Here is an 18,642-nt window from a genome sequence, read left to right on the forward strand (position 1 = left end):
AGATTGGATCAGAAAGAACACAGCTAGGATTCAAGTTGGCACTCTGATAGGAGATGCAGGCATCATAAGTGATAGTTTAATGTGCTGTACCACAATGCCAGTCCCAGCAAGTGAGTTTTATGTTCATGTTCTTGATGATTATTTCCTATTCCATATTTGCACTGGAACCTGTGAACTAAACTGCAGTAGAAGGTGAAGAAAAGTCTATTTTCCTGAGAACAAATGTAGGTTTCACTCAGATTTGTTCCTGGAGGATATTTAACACGTATCAGGTTGTTTCTTTGCTCTGGAACCTGTGAACTAAACTGCAGTGGAAGGTGAAGAGAAGTTGGAGAGGTCCCCTGCTCAGAGGCCTGGTCTGCCTCTGTGGTCTGCTCTGGCAGTAGGCTGATAGGGACGCCAGGCAAGGTGGTGAGGCGGCATCTTGGCTGGAGCATCTCGTAGTCTCCTTGTGTCACTTAGCAAGGGGGCTAGGGAGCTGGTGCTTCAGCTCCACATGCGAGGAGATCCAGAGGTTCGTACGCACTGGGCCCATGCACACACACACACACTCACACAGACAGTGGGGTTACAGCTCAGGGACAGCTCTGAAGGTTGGCTTGTGCCACTACCTGCTCCATGCAGAGTAGCGGGCTGCCTCTTCAGCTCCGGATGTGAGGAGATCCAGAGGTTCACACACACCAATTTGGAAGAGTATTCATTTGGTGAAATATGAGTGGTTCAATTTAATTTCCATCCAAAAGCACCTTGAGTTGCATTGTGGCTGATTGAGCAGCTTATAGTTGCACTCCTATTACTAAGAAGAAAGTGGTGTTCTACTGTAATACTGCATGTCCTGTATGTGTGTTAAATTTAAGAGAAGTTGGCTGTTAAGTGGATTTTTTAAAATGTTTATTTTATTTGAAAGGCAGAGTTACAGAGAAGCAGAGGCAGAGAGAGAGAGAGAGAGAGAGAGAGAGAGAGGTCCTCCATCCACTGGTTCACTTCCCAGGTAGCTGCAATGGCCAGAGCTGGGCTGATCTGAATCTAGGAGTCAGGAGATTCCTCCCAGACCCCCTCCACCCTGGATGCATGCCCAAGCACCTGAGCCATCCTCCACTGTTCTCCCAGGCCACAGCAGAGAGCTGGATCACAACTGAAGCAGCAGGGGGTGGCCCTAACTGGCACCCAAATGTGATGCTGGCACTGCAGGTGGCTGCTTTACCCAATATGCCACAGCATCAGCCCCTGTTAAGTGGATTTGCTATAGTAGAGGTTTTGTGAGAGATCTGGTAAATGCGATGGAGTAAACATTTAAATCCCTTAAACCATCCAGCAACTGTGTCTGTGGCTGTTGATGCCCAAGGAGACAGTGAGGAGTCCTTGTCAATTTAGAAAATGCAGGAGCTTTAGGGATATTTGTCCCATTCTTGGCTCTTTCTTTTCCTCCCCTCCCCTCCCCTCCCCTCTCCTCCCCTCCCCTCCCCTCCCCTCTCCTCTCCTCTCCTCTCCTCTCCTCTCCTCTCCTCTCCTTTCCTTTCCTTTCCTTTTATAAAGCATTTACTTAATGAATACAAATTTCATGGATACAGTTTTAGGAATACAGCAGTTCTTCCTCCCATACCCACCCTCCCACCCCCACTTCTCCCTGTCCCACCTTCTACTCCCTCTCCTATCCCATTCTTCATAAAGATTCATTTTTAATTATCTTTATATACCAAAGACCAACTCTACACTAAGTAAAGATTTCAACAGTTTGCTCGTACACAGACACACAATGTATAAAGTACTTTTGAAGATGACAAGTTTTACCATTAATTCTCATAGTACAACTCATTAAGGACAGAGGTCCCACATGGGAAGCAAGTGCACAGTGACTCCTGTTGTTGATTTAACAATTGACACTCTTAATTATGAAGTCAGTGATCACCTGAGGCTCTTCTCATGTGCTGCCAAGGCTATGGAAGCTTTTTGAGTCCACAAACTCTGTCGGTATTCAGACAGGGCCATAAGCAAAGTGGAAGTTCTCTTCTCCCTTCAGAGAAAGGTACCTCCTTTGATGGCCCCTTCTTTCCACTGAGGTCTAACTCACAGAGATTCTTCATGTAGTGGTTTTTTTTTTTTTTTTTTTTTTTTTTTTTTTTTTTTTTTTTGCCACAATGTCTTAGCTTTTCTTGCCTGAAATGATGTCATGGGCTTTTCAGCTAGATCCAAAGGTCTTACGGGGTGATTCCTATGTCAATATGCTGTTTAGGGCATTTGTCATCAGCTCCCCATCAAATTTCTCTCAGCTGCGGCCCAGGGTGGGTATGGATCACGGATGGGTGAGGGTGTATAGTGCAGGAAGATGAATAGGGTTAGGACTCGTGGGAAGCCAGCCTTTATCATGTTGCTGTTTTTCCTTTTAATAATTTTTGGAGAATTATTAAAATCCCTTAAATGTCTCACCACCCTGGTAGGTAGATTTGCAACCTCTACAGACTGCCACTATTTCTAAAGTATACTAACTAAATACAATGTTTGGAGTTCTCTCATCTTATACTCTCACATTATGCTAGAATCTATATACAGCACCCATACTGGGGTTTTCAGATCTGAGATAGGTTTTGGAATTCTTGGTAATCAAGAAGCAAGAAGTAGGACTCAGAATACTGACTCAAATTTAAAAATTTAAATATTTAAAAATCTGGACATTGCTAGGCAAGACTGCCTAATGCATGTAAGAATAACAGCCACTGATGATGTACTATGGAGAGGCAGAGCAGTTCACTCTTGGACAGCCCATCTCACTATTGCAACCTCATAAACAACAGGGAGGTTCCCAGCTCACAGTCACACGACCTGCTCATTAATCTAAAAATGATGAGTGTCAGCCTCCTTTCTTCTAAAGCCTTCCGAGGAACATGTGCATGGATGCTTGGAACACTATAGTCCAGCAAGCCTGTATGTGATTGACATCCCCTTTAGAAATTCGGATCTGGAATTCATTTTTTTTTTAAGATTGATTTTCTTTATTTAAACAGCAGGGTTATATAGAGAGAAAGCGGTAGGAAACTATGCTTTTTCTTATTATGCAGGTGCCTATTGGATGGTGAAGGAGAGATAACTGAGCTTAAATTTCCCTACTGAGGAAGGCAATCCCCCAAAGCCAAATGGCTTGAAACACCCTCATGGCCATCCAAAGAAGAAATTTGTGCCTCCATCAAAACAAGATATTGTGTATAAAATCCCAATAGCTCTGGGATCATTTTCCTAGCTAACATGCCCATCCAGTTTAATACTATGTCTGACCTACAAACTGAGCCCTAGTCAATGGCTTTACTTACTTGAGGTTAAAAATTCTTAGTGAAAGCTGCCAACAGTTTTATGATTTGCTGTTTAGGTAGAGTAATGTTAATATGTTGTTGCTTTTATTATTACTGTGAAATGATAAGGCACCTGCAAGGTAAAACATGTGGAAACTACCTGTGTGGCTCCCCTTTCCCAAGGAGGTAGAGACTGGCTTTCAAATTCATTTCCTGGATACCATCTGGAACCAGGTCTATTTTAGGAGGAATTTTAAATGAGGACTAACATTCTAATAATGTTATTGGGAATTTACTTAGGGTTTAAAGTCACTATGTTACAGAAACTTTACAAATGAACATATGAGCCAGAAGCTAAACAAATGTTCTTGCCTTTATCTCTCTTCAAAGGGAGAAAGCAAGGGTCAAAACAATGTCAATTTTCCATTCCCAAAATTCCCCTACATTACTTTCATTCAGCAGAAAGTAGCCAGAGTGGAGTCAATTCCCCTATTCCATACATATGGATCAGAAAACTTGACAGTGAGGAATTATTAGCCATAATAAAGGCACCTTCCCTTCCCACATTTTACCTTCATGAAGGCATCTACTCTAACCCTAGTCTTGTGAATATTGTTTTCATAAGAATTTTAGGAGTCCACTGAAAGGGGATGATTTGGAATGGCAGACTTTTGACCCAGCTAAAGAAAGTCTCCTCCCAACTGATGTTGAGCTCTCCCAACTGATGTTGAGCTCCGTATCAAGAACTGCCAGCTGAGGGATCCATGCTACACTCCTCTGCCAAGGTAGGACCCTCATCAGAACAAAGCATGAAAATCTGCATAATTGTTAATCAAATAGACTCATTGTTCTATTTCCAACCTCACTCTGCAACTGTCCTGTTGGTTTGTTGGGAAAGAGCTCACTTTGGATTGGGGGATCTCTTTCCCCCAAGAGTACTGGATTTTTTAAATTAACCCTTTCCTTTTACCAACACTCTGATGAATTGACCATCTGAGCAGCAAGCAGCAAGGGCCTGATTATTTGGTAACTATCATTGAGATTTGATAGACTTCTGTGTCCTCGTTTGCAAAGGATTAACTACTCTGTTTTATTCTCCCCAAAACCATGTCCTCATTATTTTAATTGGCACTTGCTGTGGGGAGATGGGCCCTGCTCCCCACAGGGCCCTGCTCCCCACAGCTCCCCCTTCTTTTTATTCTTTGTGGTGTTCATACACGCCTGTCTTCGGTGCCCCGCGGCACATACTCAGCTCTGCTAGAGTTGCCCACAGGTGCTTATCACCCTAGGCAGTCCGAATCCAAGCCCTCTCATCGCCATGTTGTGGGGAGACTTTCTTATTTTTTTTTTTCTATTTCCTGACTCTCTTATCCCCCTGCAGCTTTTTTCCCCTCAGCTTTCTTTCTCTCCCTGCAGTTTTCTTCCTGCGGCTTTTTCTTATTTTCCTTTCTCCAGCTTTCTTATTTCTCTCTATGTTTCCCCCGCAGCTTTTTGTCTCTCGCTCCCCAAGGCTTTTTGTCCCTGCCGCTTTTTATCTCTCTCCCCGCAGCTTTTTCCCCCCATCTGTATCTGAGTCACGGAACCACTTGTCGCTCCCCAGCAGGCTCAAGGGGGGGGGAAGCTACACCAGACTGGATGCTGTTGTTTAAGCGAATGACTCTGCGTTGTGTGCTCAAGTTTGCTCCGGTGCTAACCACATTCTAACTGCATTCCACTTGGTGTGTGTCCGCATTCTTGTTATTCTTTCGGTGCATTTTGTGAGATGTCTGTGGCACATAAGCAAATCCCTCCATGCCGCTTCTATCTTGCCTTTATAGTCCTCTTCCACCAATCCGTGCTCTGCTGCCCACGCTAGGGGCATGCTGTTCTCCTCCCATCAGAGGTTGGATCAGGAATCAGCTAATTGATGAAGCAGCTGTGTAAGATTTGTTTACTTCCTCAGAGCGCCATATGGTGGGAGATCAGGCGCATAGAGTTAGTCTCAATAGTCTCAGTAGTCTAGTCTAGTCTTGGTAGTCTCAGTACTTATTTCACCATGTTGCAGGAGATGGGCCCTGCTCCCCACAGGGACCTGCTCCCCACACTTGGGACAGAGTCCAAGCCTTTGGAAACAACACTATTCTAATTTCTAATTAAATTTTAGTACTTTATCATCAGGTTTGATTTCCAAGTTATCTGGTTGAGCAGCTTGTTAAAATAAACAGACTACAAGAGAATATTTTACATTTCTGATTATTAAATGAGGAAAAGACATTTTATGTTTTGTCAAAATCTCATTCTCTACTTTTTTTGCTTTTGAAGATTTATTTATTTATTTATTTGAAAGTCAGAGTTACACACAGAGAGAGAAGAAGAGGCAGAGAGAGAGAGATCTTCCATCCACTGGTTCCCTCGCCAATTGGCTGCAATGGCCGGAGCTGTGCCAATCCAAAACCAGGAGCCAAGAGCTTCTTCCAGGTCTCCCATGTGGGGGCAGGGGCCCAAGGACTTGGGTCATTTTCTACTGATTTCCCAGGCCACAGCAGAGAGCTGGATCAAAAGTGGAGCAGCTGGCACTCAAAGTGGTGCTCATAAGGGATACTGGCACTGCAGGTGGAAGCCCTACCTGCTACACCACAGTGCTGGCCCCCAATATGTATTGTTTTTATAAGCAGATCATACAGGGGCCAGTGCTGTGGCACAGAAGTTTAATCTCCACCTGTGGCACTGGCATCCCATATGGGCATCAGTTCTAGTCCCGGCTGCTCCTCTTCCAATCCAGCTCTCTGCTGATGGCCTGGGAAAGCAGTAGAACATGGCCCAAGTCCTTGGGCCCCTGCACCCATGTGGGAGACTTGGAGGAAGCTCCTGACTCATGGCTTTGGATCAGCCCAGCTCCAGCTGTTGCCACCATTTGGGGAGTCAACCAGCAGATGGAAGATCTTTCTCTCTGTCTCTGCTTCTCACTGTCTGTAACTCTACCTGTCAAAAAATAAAATATTAAAAAAAGAAAGCCATATGAAGACACACAGAAAGGAGATGTCATGACAACAGGGGCAGAAATTAGAGAGATACAGCTTCTAGCCACTGAATGTCAATGATTGCAGGCAATCATCAAAAGCTAGGTAAAGGCAAGGAGGCATTCTTCTCTAGAGCCATTAGAAGGAACATGGCCCTGCCGACACCCTGATATCAGATTTCCGGCCTCAAGAACAGAAAAAGAATATATATTTATTCCACATTTTTATATGCCTATCCCATTTTAGTTGTTTTAAGTCACCTATTTTGTCATGATTTTATGGCAGCCTAGGAAACAATACACGTTCACAATGCTTACATCTTTTACTCTGTGACATCAGATTCCACATTTATTCACTAGCAAGGCATTAATTTTTTTTATAGGCAAAGTGGACAGTGAGAGAGACAGAGAGAAAGGTCTTCCTTTTACCATTGGTTCACCCTCCAATGGCTGCTGCAGCTGGTGCACTGTGGCCAGTGCACCGCGCTGATCCAATGGCAGGAGCCAGGTGCTTCTCCTGGTCTCCCATGGGGTGCAGGGCCCAAGCACTTGGGCCATCCTCCACTGCACTCCCAGGCCACAGCAGAGAGCTGGCCTGGAAGAGGGGCAACTGGGACAGAATCCAGTGCCCTGACCGGGACTAGAACCTGGTGTACCGGTGCCACAGGTGGAGGATTAGCCTATTGAGCTGCGGCGCCAGTTGGCATTAATCTTTCAGTCTGTCCTTCTCCAAGATAAATCTACATTGCTTCAAACATTTTTGATATAGCAGAATTACTGCAACCTGGTTGATTCTGTATCCTGCAACTTTATGGAATGCATTTTTGGATTTAATATTTTTTTTAATTTTCCTTTTTAAAGATATATCTATTTTAGTCCAGCAACCACATGCCATTCTGCTATACCACGTGTGCACTGATTAGAGTCCTGGCTCTTCTACTTCCTATCCAGCTTCTTGCTAATGCACTGGAAAATCAGGGAAAGATGGTTCAGGTGCTTGGGCCTCTGCAACCTATGCTTCTGGCTCCCCAGCCATGCCACTGTAGACATGTGGGCAGTGAACCAAGATCAAAGATCTCTCTATCTCCCTGTAACTCTGCCTTTCAAATAAATGAAAGAAATCTTGAAAAATATTTATTTGCTATGTTTGCTTGCTATAATATTTATTTACTTGAAAAGCAGTTACACACAGAGAGAGAATCAGTTTTTCCATCTGCTGGTTCACTTCTGCAATAACCAGGGCTGGGACAGGCCAAAGCCAGGAGCCAGGAGCTTCTTTCCAGGTCTCCCATGTGGTTGCAGGGGCCCAGGCACTTGGACCTTGGACCCAGGTGTATTACCTGAGAACTGGAATGGAAGTTGAGCAGATGGAACCCACACTGGTATCCATATGAGATGCTGTTATTACAGGAGGCCACTTAACCTCCTCTGCCACAGTGCTGGTCCCTATTTGTCTTAAAAGCAGGAGACTCTGAGATAGGCAGAGACAGATGGGGAGAGAGAGTAAGAATGACAGTTTATTTCTTGAATGGCTACAACAGGCAGATCTTTGGCAGGCTGAAGCCAGCAGCCATCATTATCTCTTACATTGGGTAACAGGCACATAAGGCTTGGACCATCCTCTGCTGCTTTCCCAGGCATATTAGCAAGAAACTGGATCAGAAGCAAAGTAGCTGGGATTAGAGCTGGTGCTCTGATAGGGAATGCTGGCAGCACAAACAATGGCTAGACATGCTGCACAATTCAGGACAATGAATAGCCTCTCATGGAATCATTAGGGTTTTCTAAATAGCTAAGGTCCAGTTTTATTTCTTTTTCTCACTAATTGCTCCCACTAGATGTTTCAGTCCTATACACAATTGAGGTGATGAGAGTAGACATCCTTGTATTTTTTGTTGTTATAGGAAATGTTTTTCTTTTCTTTTTTTAAGATTTATTTATTTCAAAGTTAGAGTTACACAGAAAGAGGAAAGGCAGAGAGAGATAGAGGGGTCTTCCATCTGCTGGTTCACTCCCCAGATGGCTGCAACAGCTAGAGCTATGCCATCAGAGGCCAGGAGCCAGGAGCTTCCTCCAGGTCTCCCACATGGGTGCAGGGGCCCAAAGACTTGGGCCATCTTCTACTGCTTTCTCAGGCCACAGCAGAGAGTTGGATCAGAAGAGAAACAGCTGGACTAGAACCAGTACCCATATGGGATGCCGACACTTCAGGCCAGGGCTTAATCCACTGCACCAAGCGCTGGCCCTGGAAATGTTTATATTTTCAAGGAGTCAGGAGAGACAGAGAGAAATCTTCCATGCTCTGGTTCATTCCTGATGGCTGCAATGGCCAGCCTTGGGCCAGCTGAAAGACAGGGGCTTCTTTGGGGGCTCACATGGGTTACAAGGGCCCAAGCATTTGGAGAATTTTCTTTTGACATTTCCTGGTCATTAAAAGGGAGCTTCATCAGAAGTGGAGCATCTGGGACACAAACCAATGCCATATGAGAGGTTGGCATTAGATGGTGACTTTTCCCAGTATTCCACGATGTCTGCCTAAGAGGAAAAGTTTTCAAATTTTCACTGTTGACTGTGGTGTTAGCTGTGAGCTTGTCATTTATGGCCTTTATTTTATTGAGATGCATTTCTTTTTTTAAAAGATTTATTTAGTATTTGAAAGTCAGAGTTACAAAGAGAGAGCAGAGGCAGAGATCTTCCATTCACTAGTTCAACTCCCCAAATGAATGCCCAACTGATGGCAGGGCTGGGCCAGGTCAAAGCCAGGAGCCAGGAGCTTCATCCAAGTCTCCAACATAGGTGCAAGCAGTTGGGCTATCCACTGCTGCTTTCCCTGGCACAGTAGCAGAGATCTGGATCAGAAGTGAAGCAGCTGGGACTTGAATCAGTGACCGTGTGGGATGCTGGTGCTGTAGACAGTGGCCTAACCATCTGTACTGCAACACTGGCCCTGTCTCTCTCTCTCTCTTTTTTAAAGATTTATTTATTTAATAGAGTTACACAGAGAGAAGAGAGGCAGAGAGAGAGAGAGAAAGAGGGAGAGAGAAAGAGAGAAAGAGGTCTTCCATCCAGTGGTTCACTCCCCAGATGGCAAGAGAGAGAGAGAGAGAGAGAGAGAGAGAGAGGTCTTCCATCCAATGGTTCACTCCCCAGATGGCCGCAACAGTTGGAGCTTCACTGATCCAAAGCCAGGAGCCAGCAGCTTCTTCCAGGTCCTCACTTGGGTGCAGGGGCCCAAGGACTTGGGCCATCTTCTACTGCTTTCCCAGGCCATCAACAGAGAGCTGGATTGGAAGAGGAGCAGCTGGTTCTAGAACTGGCACCCATATGGGATGCTGGCGCTTTAGGCCAGGGCGTTAGTCTGCTGCACCACAGCATCAGCCCCTGGCCCTCTCTCTTGAAATTTTTAAATAATGAATCTGGGTTTGTTTTGCCAGATGCTTTTTTCTTTGCAGCTGTTATAGAATACAAAATTAAGAGAATTTATATAACCTAAGAACCAATTTTTTGAAAAACAAATTCTAGCAGAAAAAATAAATATATAGGAGTGAATTTAATCTAGGAAGATAATTACCTGAATGCTGAATATTTTATAATGTTGGTGAAGAAATTGAATACAACAGAAATAATTGAAACATTACTCAAGTTCATAAGTTAGAATAGTATTAGGATATTCTTACTATCCAAAGCAATATACAGACTCAGTGCAATTGCAAAGTTTCAATGCTATTCTTTAACAAAACTTTTTAAAAGATTTATTTATGTGAAAGAATTGCAGAGAGACAGAGACAGAGAATCAAGTGTTCCATCCACTGGTTCACTCCACAGATGGCCACAAAGGCTGTGGCAGGGTGCTGATCCAAAGCCAAGAAACAGGATTTCTTCCAGGTCTCCAAGGACTTGGGCCATCTTCCACTGCTATCCTAGACCATAGCAGAGAGCTGAATCATAAGTGGAGTAGTCGGTACTTGAACTGGCACACTTATGGGATGCTGGTACTGCAGGTGGTGGTTTTACCCACTAAACCACAGTGCCAACCAGCCCCTCTTTAACAAAATATTTTAAAGTCCCCAGAATTGTACAGAACTGTGAAGGATAATGAATAGTCAAGTCAATATTGAAGTAAAAGAAGAAAGCTGGAATGGTCACACTACTTAATATATTTTACAAAGCTATAGTAATCAAAATAGCATATCACCAGCATTAAAGCACATACATTAAACAATGGGGCAGAATAGAGAACAAGTCATTAACCTATAGTCAATTGACTTTTTTTTTTTTTTTTTTTGGACAGGCAGAGTGGACAGAGAGAAAGGTCTTCCTTCTATTGGTTCACACTCCAATGGCCGCTGCGGCCAGCGCACTGCGTTGATCTGAAGCCAGGTGCTTCTCCTGGTCTCCCATGTGGATGCAGGGCCCAAGCACTTGGGCCATCCTCCACTGCCTTCCCGGGACACAGCAGAGAGCTGGCCTGGAAGAGGGGCAACTGGGACAGAATCCAGCGCCCCGACTGGGACTAGAACCCAGTGTGCTGTTGCCACAGGCAGAGCATTAGTCTATTGAGCTGCAGAGCTGGCCAGTTAATTGGCTTTTAAGGTGTCTAGAACAGATGAAGAAAAATAAGTAGTCTCTTCAATACAAAGTGTTTGGAAAAGTCAACCAATTCTTTTTGCATTTGAAGAGAAATTATCCAGATAACATTGAGAGCCTGGAGTGCTTCATGAAATTTATGGGGTAATGTGAGGGTATTTTAAGGATGAAAACAGAGGAGGTTGTAGGCATTTCTTTAATTTCTTTATTTGCTTACTTATTAATTAACAGGGAGAGAGAGAGGGAGAGATCTTCCACCTGCTGTTTCACTTCCCCAGATGGTGGCATCAGCCAGGGCTTAATCATGCCAAATCCAGGAGTCAGGAGCTTCTCCATGGTCTCCTGCCTGGGCAGCCAGGGCACAAGTACTTGGGTCATCTTCCACTGGTTTTGAAAGGCCATTAGCAAAGTGTTGGATTGGAAGTGCAGCAGCCAAGACTAAAATCAGTACTCATATAGGATGCTAGAGTCATAGTTGGCATTTTACCTGTTACACCACAACAGCAGCTGCTGTAGGTGTTTCTTTAAGAAAAAACTCCCTAGTTCTGGGTTTAGCTGTAGTGATCTTCTGCATAAATAGAAGGTTTACACAGCCAGTTTCTGCATAGCTTTATCTTGCAGGTGCATCACCATTCTACAGCAGTAATAAAAGCAACATGCTTTTTATTTCTGTACCTCAAATGAAACCAGAGAAATTAGTGATTTTTCTGTCTGAAAACTTTCAGTTTAAAGCCAGGAAGAGTCACTGATTAAGACTTTGTGTGCATGGGGCTTCCACTTTAGTGTAGAGGATAAAGCCACCGCCTGCCTTGGCAGCATCATATGGACATGGGTTTGAGTCCCAGATGCTCCACTTCTGATCCATCTTTGATAATGCACCTGGGAAATGAGCAGAGGATGGCCCAAGTCCTGGGCTCCTGCAACCACTTGGGAGACCTGGAAGAAGCTCTTGGCTCTTGACTTGGGTGGGCCTGTCTCTGGCTGTTGCAGCAATTTGGGGAGTGAACCAGCAGATGGAAGATCTCTCTGTCTCTCCCTCTCTCTCTTTGTAAGGCTATCTTTCAAATAAATAAATAAATATTTAGCAAAAATAAATAAGACTTAGAATGAAGCCAGACATTGCATTTTAAGACATGTTGAGTTGGGAAGCAGTCCACACAGCAGACTCATAGAATGACAATCATTTTAAATAGCATATAGATGTAGCATTAGGTGTGAGAATATTAAGTATCATATCTAGTTCTCATCTCTTTTTCAAAATGGGAGGGCACTCTAGAGATTGTAGTTCTAGCAGAGTCTTTTTGTGCCAGTTACTATCCATCATTCATTAAAAATCTTTATAACTTCTTTGCTTTATCTAATTTGCTTTAGAGTTCACACCAGTGACTCACTACATCTTGACTTTTGTTTCTTCCATGTGATCAAGATCTAGTTCTGAAATCACAGCTGATCAATCATGTTCCATCTGTCTCTTGTTGCAAAGTTGTATTTGACCTGGTTTTTCATGCAGACCCATGTCAAGATAGAAACATTTGATGAGAAGAAGTCAGTGTAAATATGTTTTTAGTCACATTTGATTAACAAGGAAGATTTAGGAGTGGTCATCAGGCTAACTTTATCTGTAGTCCATTGCTAAACTTAGATCTATCTGTTCTGTATACAGAAGTCGTTGCCCTGAAGTACCTAGCCAGGATTATTTTGCTGGGAATTGTACTTCTGCAGAAGTATGCCATTCAATAGGCCCAAAGTTCAAAATAAAAGTGTTTAACAAAACCAACAAGATGATAACAAATTGAGTTACATCTATGCATATAAGCTATACAGAAGTTATATGTTAAAACAATGAACAAGGTTACAAGCAAATAGCAGAATACCATAATTAACATCATATAAGTACACAGGAAATGCTTATTAACCTCAGTGAAAGTTTTCAGGCCCATGAACATGGGCTGGTATTGTGGCCCAGTGGTTCAGCTGCCATCTTTGATGCCTACATCCCACATGAGTGCCAATTTGAGTCACTTCTTATTTGGCTCCATGCTAATGGATCTGGGAAAGCAGTAGAAGATGACATAAGTGCTTGGACCCCTGTCACCCATGGGGAAGACTCAGATGAAGTTCCTGATTCCTGGCTTCAGCCTTGCCCCATTCCATATATTGCAACCACTTGTGGAGTATACCATGGATGGAAGACCTCTCTTTCTCTGTCTCTCCCTCTTTGTCTGTAATTCTGCCTTTCAAATAAATGAAAAACTAAATCTTTGCAATAAAACAAAAACAATGAACAGAGTTGTGATCTGAAAGGAGTATTACAGTGTGCTAACTACTTACATTAAATATGTATAATGTCTGATCCAAAAATTCTGAAAGTTAAAAATTGAATCCAAGACAGGCTTATATTTTCTTTTTTAACAACAATATCTGGTATTTTCAAGTTTTGGGGTTCACTAAGAAGTGAAAACTCTATTCACTAATTGCAAGGGTAGGAGTTCATGATGCCAGATATTCTGTGCATAATTTTTGTATATGCTAACGTTTTCAAGGATATTGTGGTATGATGATAATAGATTCTTCTTTTTTAAAATTTATTCATTTTTACTTGAAAGCCAGAATTACAAAGAGGCAGAGGCAAGAGGGAGAGAAAGATGTCTTCCATCTGCTTGTTCACTCTTCCAAATGGCCACAATGGCCAGAGCTGGGCTGATCTGAAGCCAGGAGCTTCTTCTGGTTCTCCCACACTGGTGCAGGGGCCCAAGGGCTTGAGCCATCTTCCATTGCTTTCCCAGGCCATAGCAGATAGCCAGATCAGAAGTGGAGCAGTCGGGACCTGAATCATTGCCCATATGGGATGCCAGCACTGCAGGTAGCGACTTTGCTTGCTATGCCACAGTGCCGGCCCCGGTAATGGATTCTTACTGAGCTCATACAATAATGTTGCCACAGAAATCAAAAAAGTTTTGCATTTTAGAGGAAATCATTTCCATCTATTTATAAAACTATACTAAAGTATAGTAACCAATAAAAGCAACATGCTTTTTATTTCTGTACCTCAAATGAAACCAGAGAAATTAGTGATTTTTCTGCCTGAAAACTTTCAGTTTAAAGCCAGGAAGAGTCACTGATTAAGACTTTGTGTGCATGGGGCTTCCACTTTAGTGGAATTGTAGAAATTGTAGAAATTTTCCTGAATCTAGATGAAACACTGAAATGCAGAACCAAAAACATTTAAATAAAAGCATAGAAATCCATAAATATGATTAATTCAATCTCATGTAACTAATTCTGTGTATTTGAAAGACAGTTACAGAGAGAGACAGAGACACAGAGAGAAAGAGCACTTGCATTTGCTGGTTCACTCCCCAAGTGGCTGAAACAGTTGGAGCTGAGCTGATCTGAAGCTAGGATCCAGGAACTTCTTCTGGGTCTCCCATGTGGATGTAGAGGCCCGAGGACCTGAGCCATCCTCTGTTGCTTTCTCAGGAACATGAATAGGGAGCTGGATCAACAGTGGAGCTCCCAGGACTCAAACTGGTGCCCATATGGAATGCTAGAGTGTCAAGCCAGGGCTTTAACCCACTGTGCCACAGCACTGGCCCCTCTACTAGCAGTTTAATGGGATATTTAGTTTTTTTCTTTCCTGCAGCATTCTGGAAATTAGTGTCTAAAGTAGCCTAAGATCTGTATTTAAGAATATTTTCTGCTAAACTGATTTCAAGTGTTTTTAGAAAATACAAAATTATCCTTTGACATATCCAAGGGTCCAGCTAGAAATCTCAAGGTCAAAATGCTTAGAACCTTGATCCTGAGAAGCCCTATCAAGAATGCAAAAAGGGCTTCACATGTTTGGTCAAAATTTCTCTTGTCATGAGCTGTACCAAATCCTCTCTGGATTTGGGGGACCAAAAATTGGGAATTTCTTACACCCAGGGGGCTGAAGCTCATGGCTCTAAGGCAATCACCATGCTGAAAAATGACTATTTGACTCCTCAGGTACCCTAGTCTCTACTGTGGACCACATATTGATTGTCAGAGTGCTTTGCTTGCACACTAGAGTTTCTCACCTGATTTCACTCAGATTTAAAAGCTGTAGGAAATCATGGGAGTAGCCATTAGGAGCTTAGGTCTCCAGACATCACCAGTCACTGGGTTCCACATTCCCCTTCCTTCCCACAACTAAGTTCAGCTAAGTCAAAGGAAAAGGGTAGCTCTTTGTATTTCCTTTCTGAAAACATCAATGCTGAAAACATTTAAGTGAAGTCTTCTCTACAAATTTCACTTGGTTAATGCTCTGTCTGCAGTGCTGGCATCCCCTATGGGCACCAGGGTCTAGTCCCAGCTGCTCCCCTCCCAGTCCAGCTCTGCTGTGGCCCAGGAGGGCAGTGGAGGATGACCCAAGTGGTTGGGCCCCTGAACCTGCATGGGAGACCAGGAAGAAGCACCTGGCTTCTGGCTGCAGATTGGTGCAGCTCCAGCCATTGTGGCCATTTGGGGAGTGAACCAACAGAAGGAACACCTTTCTCTCTGTCTCTCTGTCTCTCTCTCTCACTGTCTGTAACTCTACCTGTCAAATAGAAAAGAAAAGAAAAGAAAAGAAAAGAAAAGAAAAGAAATTTCAAGTTAGAGAGAACATTTATCCAAGGTCTATGATCTAGATAGCTGATTATTTTTAGCATCTTTGAGCAAGAATTGTTAATGAGCTTTTCATCTTAGATCACCAAAGTGTTCCAAGTTTCAGTGAAGCACCACAGAATTCAAAGGAAATCTCATCAATCTCTTCCTAGCAGTTTATTTCCTGACAGTCACCTCCCAATAAAAGCAGCCAAAAGAACTTCTAAGATCACAGACACACATTAATGGAGCCACATTCCAAGTCCATGTTTATAAATTAGCTTTTAGATGGTCAGGGATTGGGGTAGTAATCTTAAATCTCCATGCACAAGTCCACAAAACAAGACAAGCTGTGTGCCAAGAAAGAGGAGACAGAGCATGGAGCCACAGGCAGACCAGGTTTATTCAGAAGGTTGATTCACTCCAAGGTGAATGCGTGGCAGAGAGTTCCCAGCAAACACAGCAAAGAGAGAACCCCCTGTCTTACAGACTGGTGCTTTATATAGCACAAAGTGGTGGGAAGGAGCTTGGAGGTCTGAGCTAAAGCAGGGCTGCTGAGATAGAGAAGAGCTTGGGCTAGATTTAAAGGTCCTTTGAGGTCACAGTGTGAGCTGGGAGGGGTTTGGGCTGAGGCTGGGCTCTGAGGCTGAGCACTGAGATAGAGGGAGACAGCTTGGGAGGAGTGGGGGAGATCTCAGGCTGATAGCAGTTTTCACATAGTGTTGTGTCCAAAAGTTGAGGCAGAGCAAGGCTGGTCAAGGCGGGGGGGGGGGGAGGCTGTATTAGCAAGTCAGAGAAACAGGGAACTGCTTGTTGTGTAGGTGAGAGATCAACATGGACATAAGGATTTTTGTCCTTTCTCCATCACTGTGTATGACAAAGTCAGAGTAGAGCAGACTTTGGTGGGAAATTTCTGATATAAATTCTATAATAAAATTTAGCCAATCACAATCTTTTGCAGTTCAGATAGATTTCTGTGGGTGATCCCATGGGACTGCCTGTCCTGCCCATGCAGGAGGTTGAGAGGGCATGGTGCGCTATGCCTCCCAGGAGGGACCCCACAGCCTGGCTGCTGGCAAGTGGCAGGAGCTCCAGGCCCATTTCCTCCATCCCCTCTTCCTGTTGGAAGCCTTGTGGCTATGCTTTTGTGGTTCATAAACAGAGAGCTGATAAGCAACTCCCAGACATGGGCTGGTTGCACAAAGGAGCCCAGGGGCCTATGTGTGCTAAGTGACCTAGAAGTCAATTAGTTGGAGGCCTTTTGGCATGTTGCCCCTTCTTCTCTATAGACTTGCTGTTGCCACCCAAGGTTTTTTCTTCCCCTCTTCCCCTATAAATTCTGAGCCTGATTGCTAAAAAACAGACAGGCTCATCAGGCCTGTCTCCAGTGTTTCTTGTGGAGAGACGCTGTTGCTCTTCCAGCCTGACAGCTGAGGGTCTCACGCAAAGAGACCACAGATGCCAGTCTTTAGATAATGGAATTCATGTTTGGCTGCCTTTCAGCTGGGAACCTGAGGAAATGTCTAGCAAGGGTGAATGCCATAGGAGTTGTCAGAGACCTAGTTGAGAAAATGATGTGCACCACCAATAGCAAAATCCAGCTCTAATGACAGAACTCCCAATCCCAATATGGAGCCACACATTTACCATCTTTCAAGTCAGCAAGGAGTACTTACATTTTGCAAGAACTCTCAGTCAAGTCTCAAGCTATGTGCATGCCTATATTTGTTTTAAGCAAATATAATTTGTTCGGCCATGTGTAGGAAAGATAAGCAGAATATTAGCCACATTAGGCCCTTTATTCACAAGTTCCAACATCATTACTGGCACCAATTCAGATTTAAGAGGAAGGCAATTGCTAACCTTGGGTGTGCATCTTGGGGAAGGGGCAAAGGAGATGCTGTGTTTCCTGTCTCTTTGCTCATTTTCCAGCCTGCAAACCTTTCTTCTTCTCTAGTAGCCCCAGGCAAGAAATCAGCCTGCTTCACTTGCTCATAGGTTCTTCTTGAAAATCCCATGGCGCGGGTGGTGCCACAGCTTACTATGCTAATCCTCCACCTTGTGGCACTGGCACACCGGATTCTAGTCCCGGTCTGGGCACCAGATTCTGTCCAGGTTGCCCCTCTTCCAGGCCAGCTCTCTGCTGTGGCACAGGAGGGCAGTGGAGGATGGCCCAAGTGCTTGGGCCCTGCACCCCATGGGAGACCAGGAGCAGCACCTGGCTCCTGCCATCGGATCAGCGTGGTGTGCCGGCCACAGCGCGCTGGCCGTGGTGGCCATTGGAGGGTGAATCAACAGCAAAAGGAAGACCTTTCTCTCTGTCTCTCTCTCACTGTCCACTCTGCCTGTAAAAAGAAAGAAAGAAAGAAAGAAAGAAAGAAAGAAAGAAAGAAAGAAAGAAAGAAAGAAAAGAAAAGAAAATCCATTGCCCACTCTCCCTCTGTCTGACCCTCATTCATATCAGGCATGTGAGTGAACACATGGGACAGCACCCAACATTGCACATCAAGTTGTCATTATGACCCATAACCTGCATACATTAACCAGAATCTCATCTGGTGGTCTCTCAACATCACCCACCCAGCTTGTTGTACTCAATTCAGGCTCCTCTAAGTTCAGAGGAGCATAAGGGGATGGACATGTAGTCAGGAGTCCACCCTGCCTTGCAGGGCTACCCCTGCCACATCACCTTCTGAAAATATTGTTGCTATGGCAACTTTCCAACCTTGAGGCCAGTGCTGCATACTTCCTCTGCCTGTAGGTCTACACACATCCCTTGGCCTCATCAGGCACTCCAGGAGCAGACTTGCTCCATGCATACTGCAATGCTGGCCAGAGGCAGGATTAGCTCAAACCACTGCCACCAGTCATCCCTGATGTGTCAACAGCTGCAGCCAGTACCACGAGGCCACAGCTCACAGCACATCTGTGACCATCCTACTCTGTGGGCAGATGTGTGATGTGGCAAGCCTCTGTGTCTTTTGCTGGATCCTTTAACCAATGGGCTCTAGAGGAGCAGGGCCTTTCCTCCCCAAATGTTTTCTACACTGTCAAGACAGTGCCTGCCCAACTCTGGTCTTAGGGGATTTGTCATTGTTCCAGGAGCATGTACTCAGGGGTGGATGGCTGGGCACTTCTGAAGTGTGAACAGGATTTTCTGTGTTT

At 44.2% G+C, this 18,642-nt stretch overlaps 1 protein-coding gene across 2 annotated transcripts in view; it reads left to right on the forward strand.

Annotated features, from left to right (window-relative positions):
- Positions 1–18,642, forward strand: part of LOC100344289 (uncharacterized) — a 97,797-nt gene that overhangs the window by 34,178 nt on the left and 44,977 nt on the right. The window contains exon 3 of one of the 2 annotated variants that reach the window (XM_089320881.1): positions 3,910–4,069. The exons of the other annotated variant lie outside the window; for it this stretch is intronic. Within the exon in view, the coding sequence (XP_089177007.1) occupies positions 4,049–4,069 (21 nt within the window). The 5' untranslated portion in view covers positions 3,910–4,048. The remainder of the gene's footprint in view (positions 1–3,909; positions 4,070–18,642) is intronic. 2 annotated transcript variants of the gene reach the window in all.

This window comes from Oryctolagus cuniculus, chromosome 19, assembly GCF_051225735.1.
Source record: "Oryctolagus cuniculus isolate XC-2025 breed Fujian yellow rabbit chromosome 19, ASM5122573v1, whole genome shotgun sequence".
NCBI lineage: Eukaryota > Metazoa > Chordata > Mammalia > Lagomorpha > Leporidae > Oryctolagus > Oryctolagus cuniculus.